Raw genomic sequence first — 14,657 nt, forward strand, 5'->3', positions numbered from 1 at the left:
GTGCGGGAGGCGGATTGGCTTTTCTCTGCTGACCCTGTGTCTGACGGACACTGGCATCGTGTTCGATTGGTGCTCACATCGACAAGTACAACTCGTATGGACGAAGTTGATACTCTTCTGTTCGGCCCCGTCGAAGGTCAGTCTTATCACCGGCACCATCTGCTTTCCTCCTTTCTTGAAGCGTTTCGTCTGCCTGACCTTTAGCTTTTTGAATTGTTTCAGGCAACCGAAAGCCGAGAACCGCTTCATCTCTTCGGGATAGACAGTGGTGGGTAGAATTGACGATAGACGGTATTCACCCACGTTCTGCTTCGATCGACTGGGACACAGGCGACCCGGTTCAACAAGGCCTTCTTATCGGTGCTGATCCAGTTCACGGTTTTGGTCCTCTTGTTCCACCTTTCCCGCTTGCTGATGCCCCCGTCATCGGACGAATGCCACAAGTGGAGCAGAACCGCGTGACCAATGGAACTAACGGAGAGATGGTACTACGTTCGGGTATTGTGGGTGAGTCACGGGCGTTTTATGCTTGTGTTCTGGCTCACTTCAACGTTGCCGGCTTACTGCATGCATTAGCTTCTGAACCTCCACGTCACAATAAACACATCGTTATATTGATTTGGATATCTTAGCGAATGTCTAGGTGACTTTTCGACCGACGGCTTCAATGTCCTTTTTCTTCTGATCTCGTGTATTTTCTGTTGTATGTAGGTTGTTTTCGCGATATTCAAGTCAGTCAGATCAAACTTCCTTATCAAATCAACTATCCAACTGTCATGACGGAACCCCTCTCGAGTCCGACCGTCCATTCCTATCCGACCCCCATCTTGGTCCGCGCTCTCAATATCGATTATGGATGTGATCCAGGAGCAACTGTTTCCGGAGCCTGCGCTTCCGGACCATGTCTTCATGGAGGCACTTGCACCCCGGGTTCACAACCAGGTTCCACGGCAGCGTACACATGCCACTGTCCTGCTTTATTTCACGGACATCACTGTGAACGCACCAGCGACGCTTGTTTGCTCCAACCTTGTCAGAACGGAGGCAGGTGAGTTGGATACTACCTGTTAGCAAAATGAAAATTTATTGCCCGCTACTGGCTAAGCTCACCCTCTAATAACTTCACTCTAATTTATGTTCCAGTTGTCAAGCCCTACTTGGTCCCAGTTTGGCGAAAACCCCAGCGAACTCTGGTCTAGCCGCTTATCGCTGCGTTTGTCCCGCTGGTGTGTCTGGACTTCATTGTGAATTGTTACACGAGACTCTACCAGCTCATGGAAATGAAGCTCAAAAAGGCTCTTGGCCCAGTGGCCCTGGTTGTCACTCAGCTCGCTTGATTTTACAATATTCCAGGCTAATCGGTCCCCGAATATCACCAAGTGCCTCTCAATGGATGCACCCAACATTCCCACCTGCTCAGTCACATACCTCAAGTTCGTCGTCTGCTTCTGTTTGCCTCAACAGTGGTGTTTGCTTGGAGTCGCCAAGTGGACCATATTGCTCCTGCCCGGCTGGTTGGCAAGGTGCTCGCTGTGAACATGATGTGAATGAATGTCAGTTGGCTGATCTGATTTTCTCCCGGCAACGATCATCCAACACTCCTATTACGGATTCGGTACAGCTCAAATTGAGCGAATCGCACGGCGTCAGTGCTGGCGGTTTATGCAGTCCATTCGAAGTTGGGCGTGGCGTGTGTGTCAACACTCCAGGCTCGTATCAGTGTAATTGCTCGCTTGGGTTCGGTGGTCGTTATTGTCAGACCAAGGTAACTAACATATGGATTTATTTCGTTTTTTTTTTAAAAATCCGTTGAGCTACTCGTAATGTAGTTTAGACTTCAGTCCTTTGCTTTGTTATGATATAAAGTTCACGAAAACTAGTCAACAACCTTCTATGAGGAACGTATCAAGGATAATTACTTCTATATCTCCCATATCAGCTCAATCAAACCATTAAGTGGACTTTGCGCAGCACATCTGTCTACGAAACTCATGTAGGCATTATGCTAACACCATCTCAGTTTCTGCTAAATCCGGTAGCATTCATGATTATTCTGAATGGCTACGCCTACTGAATAAACTGACGTCAATTGACCGCCTAGTATGGGCATTCGAATCAAGAGCCTGATCTCTGTAACCTTGAGGGTGCGGAATAGGGGAAACCGCTACACCGATTAATTCTTGTTTTAATCTAGTTACCTAAGTGTTATTAGCGTCTGGCTGTAACCAATCCCTTCTGACTGGCCTTGACTTGACCAGTTTTATCTGAATGGTATGAAATCTGCGAAATATACTCATTTACAAACAAATTTGGTTTTGCACGAGACTCACCTGGAACTCAGCTGAATCTCTCGTTTGTGATGTTTCCAGGCAACAATGGGCTGCACTAGGCCGCCTCATGTTTCAGTCGGTACGATATTGGAGATATTCGAGCCCCATGAAGGGCGAAACCGGTCGCGGGCTGTCAAAGAATTTTCAACAACCGGCATGATATCTGAGTCAGCATAAACTTCACCTACAAAGCATCTGTTGGACATCAGTGCTTTGCTAACTCGAGCCGGTAGCTGACTGAACAAAAAGTTCAGCGGATATCCTCTCAAAAGAGACACTTCCGAAAGAGGGCATCCCCCTGGGCAGTCTTCGTCAGTGACGACCCAGCGTGAGCTTACTTTCTCGAAAAAGACCAAGTACTATGCGCTAGTTCCTCTTGGAAGAAAACCAGAGCGAAAGACTACCGTTTGGTTGTGGTGTCATTCGACGTGCGGATGCCATGTGACCTGTTGAAACCACGATACCTGTGCTTATCGAGCTTGAGATGGCTCATTGGTTAAGGCGCGAACCTACTAATAGGAAGTCCCGTGGTTTGACCTTCCTTTGTATCTCGACTGCTCTCGTCTATGCTAGGGCGGCCTGGCAGTATCTCGGCCCTCGTGCTCTCTTCGGGTGGCATGGCAGCTAGGCACTGAAAGGGTGTTACCGCTGGACCATTTTCTATATCCGTTTATCTTGCTCGTTGTTCGACATGTAGGCCGTTTGGTTGACTCAGTTCTCTACATTTCATCCATTAATTGCGATGCGTCTTTACCCCAACAAGTTTCTCTGTAACCGTACTTATTAGTTACGCTATTCACAGCATACAAGCTATCTGTTCTTATGATTTTCGACCCCTAGGAGGAGCGAATTTACCAGGTCATACTAGTGAAGGAATGCCATACTGCTTTTTATTCTATAACCGCTTTTACTATCCCAACTGGGCTCGTATTTGAGTTGCACCTAATTCAGTAAATAGCTTATCATGGGTCGTTACTGAACTCTTTTTTACCGTACTTTTCCAGACTTTGATCCCAATCACACCGGATCCCAATGCACTGGGGTTGACCCAACTCCATATTTATGTCATCGTTGGACTCCTGGCATTCTTGTTCCTTGCTGCCCTGACTACCATTGTTTTGCTGGCTTGTCGCGCCCGTGGCTTCTTTGGCAGTATCATCGTGGCCGATGCGAGAACGAGTAAGACGAGCGGGTCTTATTTGTGGCCCCCCAGAGATAAACATGTGCAGTCATCACACAAACCACCGGCACCATCCCCCGACCCACAGCACTACCGGTACCCCAATTCAGACGCAAGCAGTTTGGCAGGGGTCCCCTTTCTTGCTCCTAGCCCCAGACATCCCGTTCATTCAAGTCATTTTGGCACGCATTCCAGCTGCCATGGTTTTCCGTCTGCACGTATTGCCCATCGCCGACCATCTTTGGCTTCGTCAACATTTGCTATTCCATGCAATATAGATGATAGCACCATGGCGTTACTCTCTGGTCATACTGAAATTTCGAAACGAGGTAGTGGAAGTAGTGCAGCTGCGACCGTGACCGATTACGTAGACAGAGAGGACTCTTCGGCAGCTGGTACCTCACGATTACTGCTCTATCCCACCTCAGGTGGCGAACCCGTACCTGTTGTAATGATGATGTCGCCGACCATGCCATATGCAGGATCTGTATGTTCCGTCGGTAACCGAGCGTCTGCCATTCCACACCATTCACCAGCTTCTTCTATGCTGTTCTACGGACATGCGGGCTTATCAGGAGCTGGGACGCCAACCAACCAGGGAAGCTCGTCTTACGTTGGCTACAATGTCGAGCCACCGGGTTCTGCCTGCGTCATCCCCCGCCAGTTTCATCCTGCTTCTCAGATGGCATTTTATCAAACTGGCACACATGCCACATGTCTTCCTCAACCTCAGTCCCACCATCAACATCCATCACTCATTGGTTTACGACCCAATTCCGTAGTGGGTTCAGATAGGCTGTCGTTAGGTTCTGGTAGCGATCGGTTTTCCGCTCATGGTAGTCAGATCCTCATTCAGTCAACTTCGAACGGCCCATCTCATTTGGGGCCATATCATCCATCCCAGGCATTTGCACACCATCCGTTGTTAACACCCCAGGTGTTGCATCCCAGTCGTATCCAAATTTCACAACACGCCAGTACCTCAGAATTGTATCATCCTGGGGATCAGACGGAGGCCCCTATGGCAGTCGAGGCGACCGGGACACTTAGACCGGAAAACAGCAATACTTTGAAACCCAAAATCCCTGACGGCGAAAAGCAGTATGCAGCGGATCGTACCGATGCCTTTGAATCGTCGCCCACGCGAAGGCTCCATGAGTACCAAAAACCGCGACCTTTGCCCGCCAACTTGCAGCACTCTTCCGGTCAAGTTTCTAATCAACCCTTCACTGAAGGTGCGTTTGTTTTATCTGTACCTTTATTCATCCCACTGCATGATAATCCCTGAGCATTTCCATTACTGTGGCCAATTCGGTTGATTGCTTTTTACTGCCTGTTCTCTTTTCCATGTGTGCATGACGTGTTGTTGAATACAGGCACTGTCTGTGCACCAAGTATAGTCGCGGATACCTCACCCCACATGCTCCGTGCGGATCGTTCCATGAGACCCCATTCAACATCCTTTGAAGCAAACCACTGGAATATTGTCTTCTCAGGCTGGCCCGTCTGGTCGGTCCCGTATCATGCGCCGTGTCTCCACCCCTACTCCTCCATGAATAATCTCAACTCAAACACTGTCACCTCTGTACATCAGAGGCCGTGTTCGATGGTCAATCCTTGCGTACGAACTCTTCAAACAGTCAACGAGCCCGAGCGAGAAACTTCTGATCCACAGTCCGCTTTTTTACCATCCTATCCCCTGATGTGCGTAGGAGTACCTCAATGTAGAGAAACACCCAGGAGTCAATCTGTAAGCGAAGCATCACACTCTGCAGAAGTACAAACAAGTATTTCAAGTGTGTCAGCATTTGTTCCGAGATTCTCTCAGCGTAGTGTATTGCGATCAAGTTTACGTCCTCGCGGAGCAGTTGGAGCCGTCGCACGTCGAAGCGCTCGTCATTGTCGTGGTCACACGAACGGTTTACCACCTCTGGCTTCAAGGCCCGTGTCTGCCCAACTTTTGAAATTACTCCCGTCCCAAAACCGTCCTCGTATGGACCACTCCGATTCAGGTTTGTTTTTGTGCTTCTCCGGCCGCGGTCTGACTGTCGCCAGCTTTTGCTTTGCGCTAACGCCCCACCAGATGCTGCTTATCTCTTATGTCTGCTGCTCAAAAGCCGCCTGTCGTGTCCTATCCACATCGCTGTCCATAAGTTTTGAACTGATTTCTTCTCACATCTATTTTTTAGATCTATCTGCCTACATGAATGGTGACCCGAGTGGTGATGCAACCCCAACATTATGCAAAGTTAGCCGTCCACCGAAACCTTTGGACGACACTACAGTACCCTTTGTGGACGAAATCCCTTTAGCTGAACTCGAAGTTGATGCACCGACCAGACACAGTAATTCAGCTTTTCAACCACACCATCCGCTGCCGAAGTCCCATGTGAACAATGGATCATCTGATCAACAAACTCTGGACCATGTGCAGTCTGACAAGCACCAGTTTGTCGAAAACAGACTAGTACGTCCTGTTTGATAATATTATCCTAGAGTTGTTTTATTTACTCCACGTTTTTGTTGGAAGACTCACGACTTAATAGGACGCCGTCATTTTACGAGGCTGGTGATTCAACATTATTCGTCCCTCTACTTTATAAGCCAAAAAGTTTTGTTGGTTTGAAACTCAGTCAGAGCAGTGTGAAGGGTTTTCCTAGGTATGGTTAGTTTTGAAGAGGTCCCTTTAGACATCCAGTTAGTTCGTGTGAAACTCAACCATCCGACCGACTTGACATTTAATCCTCTGTTGGCGGTTACAAGCTAGTTAGGTTTGTTGGGTTTGTTCGTGAGAAAAACGTGCTGCTTAGACGTACCACACTACTCATAAGTTTGCTGAAAACTTTTCGACAGCCCAAGACCGGTTTTGTGCTTCTTTAGGCTTATAACGTAGCTGTGCGAATAATTCCTCAACCGTAGTGCTCAAGTAACTTTGTTTCCGATCTTCTTCCGTAACAGTATCTCAACCTCATTCATCCCTACTGGCCATTTCAGAATGGATCGGATAGCCAAAGGAGTTGTGAACAATCAAGTACTCAGCAAGGAACAGTGCCCTGGAGTACCTTCACTAAACACACTCCGGACGGGGGGTTCCTTGTTAATGGTTCGAACGAAGATTATGACTCGAGCACACTTCGGCCACATCCTACCGCCTCCTCAGCAGGCAAGGTGGACGGATCTCCTACTGTCGTCTGACCCGGGTCATCGATCTAGGATGGTAGACCTATTTTCATGTCAACTCAAATACATGATTTGTCATGCACTCAACTCACAACATTTGATGCATATCCTCAGGTTTCAAAGGGCACCAAATGGACAGCCACACCTCGCGGAGTACTATGCCCCGCACATATCCTTTCTTTTCCCGGTTAATTCCGCTGCTGTTTACAAAGGTCGACACACGGTAACACGACTGCCTCCCTTTGCCGGCCAGTTTCCTGCGGTGGTGATTTCTGCCATGGGAGCCACTTGTTATTCGATCTCGCATTTCAGTCCCTTGTTTGGACTCGTTTTTTCTCATTTTTCGACCATGTCCTGTTTACCCTGACCGATACTGTCAATACTACTACCATTACTACTACTGTTGCTATAACGAACAGCCATATTTATTACAACTACCGGTACTTTTATTCTTCCACGAGTCTGAACGAAAACTCTGTTTTTTTTCTAGTCACATTTAGTTCTGGTCCGCCACAGAACGTCTAGGTTTGCCTGTTTACCCTGACCGATACTGTCAATACTACTACCATTACTACTACTGTTGCTATAACGAACAGCCATATTTATTACAACTACCGGTACTTTTATTCTTCCACGAGTCTGAACGAAAACTCTGTTTTTTTTCTAGTCACATTTAGTTCTGGTCCGCCACAGAACGTTCTAGGTTTGTTACTATTCAATATTCTTTTCCATCTCGTTATCCCCCAACCACGACATTGCTATGAAAGCAGGAGAAAATTGAATCCTGAGATCATTCTGTTGCTGATTTTCCCGAATGTTTCATCTGACGTTTTCGTTTTTTCATTTCTTCGCGTAAAGTCTCTGATTTTTTCAGTCAACGAATTCCCTGAACATATTATTATCATCATTATGATCCTACACTGTATATAGGTTTCCAGATATACCTGAGTGCTTTTGGGCTACCTAAATGTATTGTCTCTTACGATTAGTTCAGGTGTTCGTTTTGAATGGGGATGGGGAAGGGGTTGTCGTGCCGACCTTTTAGGATGAGACCAACAGAACGGACAGTAGTTTCCCCTCCTAAAGACAACTCTCTCAGAAATGGAAACTTCTCTGCGTTTAAGATCAACGGAGCAGTGCGGCTGTTGTCCCAGTATTTCTCAGCTCAGTCCTACTTTGATTCTAAACTGTGCACAATCGTATTATCAGTGATCTATTGTTTTCCCCTTTAGGTATAAAAGCGTTTCTGCTAAACGATAACCTACCACATGGTCGGTGAATCTTTAGGAGTGCTTCGATAGGTTGCACACTACTCATGTGAATGATAAATATTTCCGCTTATAATAGGTTGAGCATTGTCTAAGTGATGGAGGACGCCCGGTACAGCGAGCAAACTGATTGATTATGAACATTAGCCATCTTTGGTTAAACATTTGCTCAGCGATTGGCGCGTGCGTTGTTTTTAAAGATGAATAGATGGTCACTTTAGTGAGGCTATTCGAAATGTAACGTGCTATTAAGCGTGTGCTATCAACATGGTTCCAAACCATGTTGTTGGATGGCCGGTGAATAGTTCTTTGGATAAATGTCTCTACATGTAAGCACACCTGTTGTTTGCTTGGTTGCATAGAGATTAGGCATTCAAGACATCTGAACAATGCTTACTATGTTTTCGGTATTTGTCCCGATGAATAGATGGTTCTTGTGGATGTGCGTCAATTTGGTGACGCCGGGCGACAGTAATCCCATCCGGTTTCAAATTCTCCGAAAAATATGAAAGGGCTGAACAGTGTTTCCCCGGGTTTTCGTCGTGGACTTTATTTACTGGATGATTTCCAGAAACTGAGGTATAGAATAAATAAACTCGCGTTTTCTATTATCCTGTTTACTGAATTCTTCAGACTTACACATACAGTAATCAGGAAATTGGAAGCCACATTCTTTCCTTGTCAGTTCTGCTGTATTTGTTTTGTGCCACCTTGGTACCAAGTAAAACTTCCAAAAAGCTCATCCGACTTCATGCCGTTGCTCATCATATATGTTCAGCCTTTCTCTTGAGTAAAGTTGTTTGTTCGTTTCATATCCAAGACTACCCAAAAATAATTGCGGTTTTAATCCTCTTGACCTTTAAATAGCGGACACTGTCGGTGTGGGCTGACGCTTTTAAGAAGCAGACCTGTTCTGGCTCCAAGTGTGCTTAAGCAAGCTGTCCAAATGGATGCTTCACGAAACCACTAACGTCAAGCACCTATTTTAAGAATGACCTCCTAGTGAAGCAATCAACTCATTTGTACTAGCAGAAGGCAAGTTTTGCTGATACGGGTTCGCCCCTCCGGGGCTATGGGTTCGAGCAAACGGAACAACCAGACAGAATCCAAAAAGATAATTACGACAAATAATGATTTTTTCATGGTTCTGCAGGTCCTCCGTCAGGATCAGGGAGGGGATGAGAACATTTCCTGACTGTTTGCTAGTAGAAAGATTCCAAAAGCATTTTGTAATACCTGCTGAATCATGCGAATTCAGTTCAATCCTCTATCCGGTTTCCTTCTGGCGTCAAAAATCAGTGGTCAGATAACGATGTCGTGTTCACTATTCTGCTTCGCTTCCTTCACATTGTGCCTCCGAGGTATTCGTGGGATTGAAAATCTTAGAAAAATTTTGAAAAGTTCGTCCCTCAGCTTCGCTCAGTTACCTGCAAGGTAAGGTGATGTCATGAAGTCGAAATGGAGAAACTTGTGCAAGTATCGTGGTAGTTGCAGGGTTTCGTCGTAGAATTTGGAGTGGACTTATGAACAGGAGTCGATGTGACTCACCAAAATTAAGTTGCATGTCACAGAAAATTTTTTAGGTTGACCAATCGCAAGCATGTTGAACTGTACAGCGTAATGAGATGAGAGTTACCAAGTTGTAGAAGAACTTTACGGAAAGAAAGCGAAATGGCAATTGTGTACCTACCCAAATACGGAAACGCAGATAACTAGCAAAATCAGTGCTTTTCTACCCAAGGGGCAGCCATCAAACGGTGCTTCATTGAGAGTGAACTAATCAGTTGCCTAACGTGTGCAGCTATCCACGAACAGTACCTATGAAAAATTGATCACTACTTTACTCATATGGTTGGATGTATCGAACACGGATATGTGAAACAGTGCACTACAACAGACTAGGCTGGTTGTTATCCTTATTGCTCTATTTACAAGCTTTACCTGCATAAACGACGTGAGCAGCTACTCAATTTGCAGACACCAATCCACGCCCCCATTATTTCGACTTCCAGAAAGTTCACCGAGTGATGTCGTGCCAGAGAAGTTATATTTTGAAGGGGCCGATACCCTGTACTGTGTGGGTGGATAAGTACACGCGGAACAAGAGAGATGCACCATCGTCCTGAACTTCATAACAATTGCAGACGGACATACTCACTTGTTTTCCTAACGCATACATTGAAAGGATGCCTATCCATCCAACCTTAGAGTTTCTATCCTTAAAAGTTTTTATATAACTTTAATGAATTTACAGCTAACATACTAACTACCGACTGATGCGTTTCAGTACAATTTCAGACAATATTGGGTTTAGCTCAAAGTGAGCTCTTGATTCTATATATCTGAGAGGTTGCATCCTCAAACTATGGAGTTTATAATAACTGATGTAGAACTGATGTGAGGTTGATAAAAGTGGGAAGTTTACCAAGGTACGGACCATCTGAGTTCATCAGTGGATGCGTTAAATGGGACACAAACTCTCAAACATCATAATCTCTTCTCAGGTGTTTGCCACATCATCTGTGGCTTAGATGGATGTTTGGAGATGTTTTCGGCACGCCTCCAATCCCCATTCGAACTTATCAGATTCATCGTTTTGTCGTGTGTGGTAAGCTTCTGGCAGCTGGTGCTACGGTTTTTGTGAATAATGCGGGCAAAGACTGGGCACCTGTACCCGACGATGAGACCAGGATTATTAATGAATCTGATAAAGTGAATGGGTTTAATCAGATGGCAGGCAGCTGTCCTCACCGCTGACTCAGACTTGGTAATGTATCAGACTGTTGAGAATCGGTGGTTGGAGAAAGGCGTTGCTAAAATGCTACAAACCAACAGAAAAAACGGAAACCGTGATAGTGATCAGTACTGATGATGATACTGACTAAGTTGACTTGCAGTCATGAAAAGAATGGGCATAATTGATGCCTCTTTTTTTGGGAGTGAAATAAACTTTCTGTGAATTTATAATGAGCAGAAAGTAAGAAGTACATATCCTCTTTGAGGGTTCAGTCTGAATGGATTCACTTGAGAATAGCTTAGGAAACTTTGAATTAACCTATGCCCAGGACCTGAGGGAATGCTAGTATTGACGACATTTGTCTCCCAATGAGACCGTGTTTAATGTCTCTCCTACACATTGAGTGTAAATTACAAGCTAATCGCTTTCTAGGCTGTTCTGCCAATGATGAATCGTTTGTTTATTTTATCTTGATAAACTAACATCTTGACATTTGCGTACAGTCAGAAAGTGATTATTGTGCCGATTCCATCCAGTTTGCAAATGAACCACAGGTACCACATAAGAACTTTTTGGTTAAATTATTCCTCCGGCGTTACACCCAGAAATGGAGACAAATATTTTAAACCTATATATTTTGTAATGCACTACTCATAAGGTTGCTGAGAAATCCTTGACAGCCCACGATTGATTTCGTCCTTCTTGGGGTTCATCAGGTGCAGCACAATCAGTTGCCTAGAAACATCAAAACCGAAAGATGCGGCTGGGTTCAGGGGAGACCAAATTAGTTTGCAAATGAGTGTATATTCGCTAATTTTAAACCTATGTTTTCGAACCGATTTCCCTGAACCTCCGACAACTCAACCGAGGACAGCAGTCCACCTTATCAACATAGATGTATTCATCCTAGTTCTTTTCTTTGAACTGGTGTTTATGACTTACACGCCACCTCAGGTGATGAACGACGGTAGGTCTCACTTTGACAAATGGTCAAGTCGAAACGGAGGGTGTAGTAGTCGTCCAGTTTCGAAATCGACACGTGGGTGGCTGGGTGGCCGTGTACTCGTGATGGTCTATGAGCATACTGTGAGGATCATCAAATCCCTGTGATTACGACTACTTTAGCTGTATAGCCACCCCCGTTCCATTTGTCGTTCTCAATTTTGATGACATGCGATAAACGCTTGAGACAGTTGCGTTCAAAATACCTGACATTTCTGCATTGTTCACTTCCGCTGTCTCTGCCTCATACTTCCCAACCCGATCCCCAAAATTTCTTTGCCTCTAACACCATCCAACCTAATCCCGTTCGATTGTGACGACATTCATGGACTCAGTGGCGACATGGTCTCAAAAAGCATATGAAAATGATGCTGTGGACTTTTGTTTTAAAATGCATATTTGCCAGTGGGGTGAATGTGAGTTGCACTATTGTCAAAAGCGACGTCAACCTATGAAACAGCACACGGTGCACCAGATAAGCAGTCATAATCTAACTACTAGTAATGGGTTACTGGATTTACGGTTGCAAGTTCGGAAATTCATATACGGATAGATCACCTTTCATAAAGTAACGAAATTGGACGGAGATTACCTAGACATATTATTGATGGTTTGTATGCGGGAAGCTTTTTCACGTATTTCGATGTGAAATCTGAGAAAATGGAAATCGTTTGAAAATTCCAGGGGCTGACTATATGTACACCACTCCAAACTACTATTTCTGACGTACATACTAACAGATGTATGTCGAATAGTTATGGGTAGGTAACCTTGCTTTCACAAGCCAACCTTTCAAGTATTTGGAACCGGCTACGTCCGGTGTAACCCTTTGAGCTTCGATGTTGCACAGGGTGCCGCAACCAACTTTCTAACACTGACAATCCATATAATGGAGGCAAAAAGTAACAAAACGTTGAGTGGTGACACATTGGAACTTCTTTTTTCAAAGAGGATTTTCTAAGAACACCCACTTCATTACATTTCAGTTTGATCTAGTAGGTTTTCGGTGAATTCTATTAGGAGTTTCGAAGGACTGCTCTGGAATACACTCGATTTGTGTGGAATTTCATAGTACGTCTTTGGGTCTTTTGATATGAAAACCATTGTAAACTGATCGTCCACTTTAGCCAATAAACAACTTGAAATTTTCGGTTTCACTGCCCAGTGATTCGTGTCTCCCTCGCACTTCATATGGCACCACGCACGAGCTTGGTGAAAACTATTTGACAGTTTTTTGTGTCCAATCAGAGCGTCACAGTCCTCGAATTTCTGTCGGTTTTACTTATTAATTAAAACTCTCATACGCATGAGGTCCTCTTTCCAAATGTGCGTTTGAATTCACTATTTCGTAACTTTTCCAGCCACCACAATCATCGAAATTGGACCGAGGACCACGTTGACCTGTCGTCCTGTCTGAGGGCAGCGATACTTTGCTGTGTTTTCGAGTTGATTAAAAAGGCGTAGAAACGCCGCTATGAGGAGATTCTTGCGGCTTGTTTCACTGTCTATCCCTACATATTTGTCTACCTACTTGTTTCGGGGTATTACGGTCAGTAACTTCACAACGGCTTGAAATTCGGCACTTGTTGTGCTCTCCTGTGTGTCATGGGCTGTAGCCTCAGTGCATGATAACCCCACCTTTTTAGTCCCAAAAGACGGAAAATGTGGTCAACACAGAAAAGTTCATCCCTTTCATTCTTTGTCCTGTTTCATGTTCTCGAGGTTAATTTTGGTTTGATATGCTTTTCAGGTACATACATCTCTACCTTAATCCAATAAACGGTATTGTGTTCACTCGATGCTCTTGAAATCCTGGCATATTCATGCAGTCTGCCAGCTGGATGACATTATATAAATTCCAGCGTAGGTTTATTTACATGAGAGGGAGAGAAGCATTGAGCTTGATAATGATGTCAACTGCATGGAGTGCAAATCTCCACGTGACTTTGCTCACAGTATTGCTCCTTTCTCTGATTGCTTAGCCAGACAAGTAGTTTGAGAGACTTTCAAAAATTTCAACCTGCTTGAGAGTCTTTCCACTATGGGCTTTTGTGTCACCGACTTTCGTTTGGTAGGTAGCATTCTGTAGTTTGTGGAGAGCAGTTTTGAGGTCGTGTGAGTTACGAGAAGAACAGATAATCAAATAGCTAAGGTTCGCGCCACTTTGCTGTGACCATATTCCAGTTGTTTAATGCTACAAGCCTTGAAGAAAGCAACACAAGATTTTCACCAAATGTTTAACGTTGAGAGGTTGAGATGCAGAATACACAAGAGTCGAAAACTTTAGCACATGCGACAACGAGGGTGGGGAATTTCATCAGGGTTTTGGTCAATTTCGTCGTACCGTGTCACTGTGTATATAAGCTGGAAGGTGACAGTCACCACTGAGCGATGTGCCGTAGGTGGGACTGTGTTGTGTGGTAACCAGACCCTTATGGAGTTCGGTCGGCCTAAGTAAGTTTCTCGGGTTCAAATCCGATCTTTGTGAGCTGTGTTAGATACACCTTCTCGGTGGTCATGCATCACCTTTCGACTATTGAATACAAGGAGGACTGATTAGATTTGTTAACCAGAACTCCAAAACAAATATATCGTTTAGCTTGCAATGGTGAAGAAATTTGTCAACTTATACCAGAAAACAGTGGAAATCCGGTCACAGAATGTGAGGATGAGTGGTCAGCGTGCCTTCAGCTCCTCGTACCTTCCCCGTAGTCCTTACTTCGTTAAGGAAACTTTCGTTGAAAACATGCTTTCTGATTAGTCTTTCATTGACAGTAGGTCATCAGTACATATTTGTTGTTTGTTTCATTAGCATCGAGTGATTTATTGCACTTGTGAAGTTTCGAAGTAAATGTTATTACTTGCAAACGATATTTTTCGTACCAAACCCACTTGTTCATATTGTCTGTAGCCTAGTTTGGACCTAACAAAATACCCGGCTTCTTTCAGTGTTGAAATAT

General features: G+C 44.8%; 1 protein-coding gene across 1 annotated transcript in view; it reads left to right on the forward strand.

Annotated features, from left to right (window-relative positions):
• Positions 1-7,151, forward strand: part of T265_14228 (hypothetical protein) — a gene marked incomplete at both ends in the record, with an annotated part of 24,494 nt that extends 17,343 nt beyond the window's left edge. Inside the window, 7 exons of the mRNA XM_009172681.1 lie at positions 223-507; positions 712-1,048; positions 1,144-1,765; positions 3,335-4,745; positions 4,887-5,522; positions 5,700-5,977; positions 6,505-7,151. Coding sequence (XP_009170945.1) covers positions 223-507; positions 712-1,048; positions 1,144-1,765; positions 3,335-4,745; positions 4,887-5,522; positions 5,700-5,977; positions 6,505-6,705 — 3,770 coding nt within the window. The remainder of the gene's footprint in view (positions 1-222; positions 508-711; positions 1,049-1,143; positions 1,766-3,334; positions 4,746-4,886; positions 5,523-5,699; positions 5,978-6,504) is intronic.
• Between the last annotated feature and the right edge of the window lie 7,506 nt (positions 7,152-14,657).

This window comes from Opisthorchis viverrini (genome assembly GCF_000715545.1).
Source record: "Opisthorchis viverrini unplaced genomic scaffold opera_v5_162, whole genome shotgun sequence".
NCBI lineage: Eukaryota > Metazoa > Platyhelminthes > Trematoda > Opisthorchiida > Opisthorchiidae > Opisthorchis > Opisthorchis viverrini.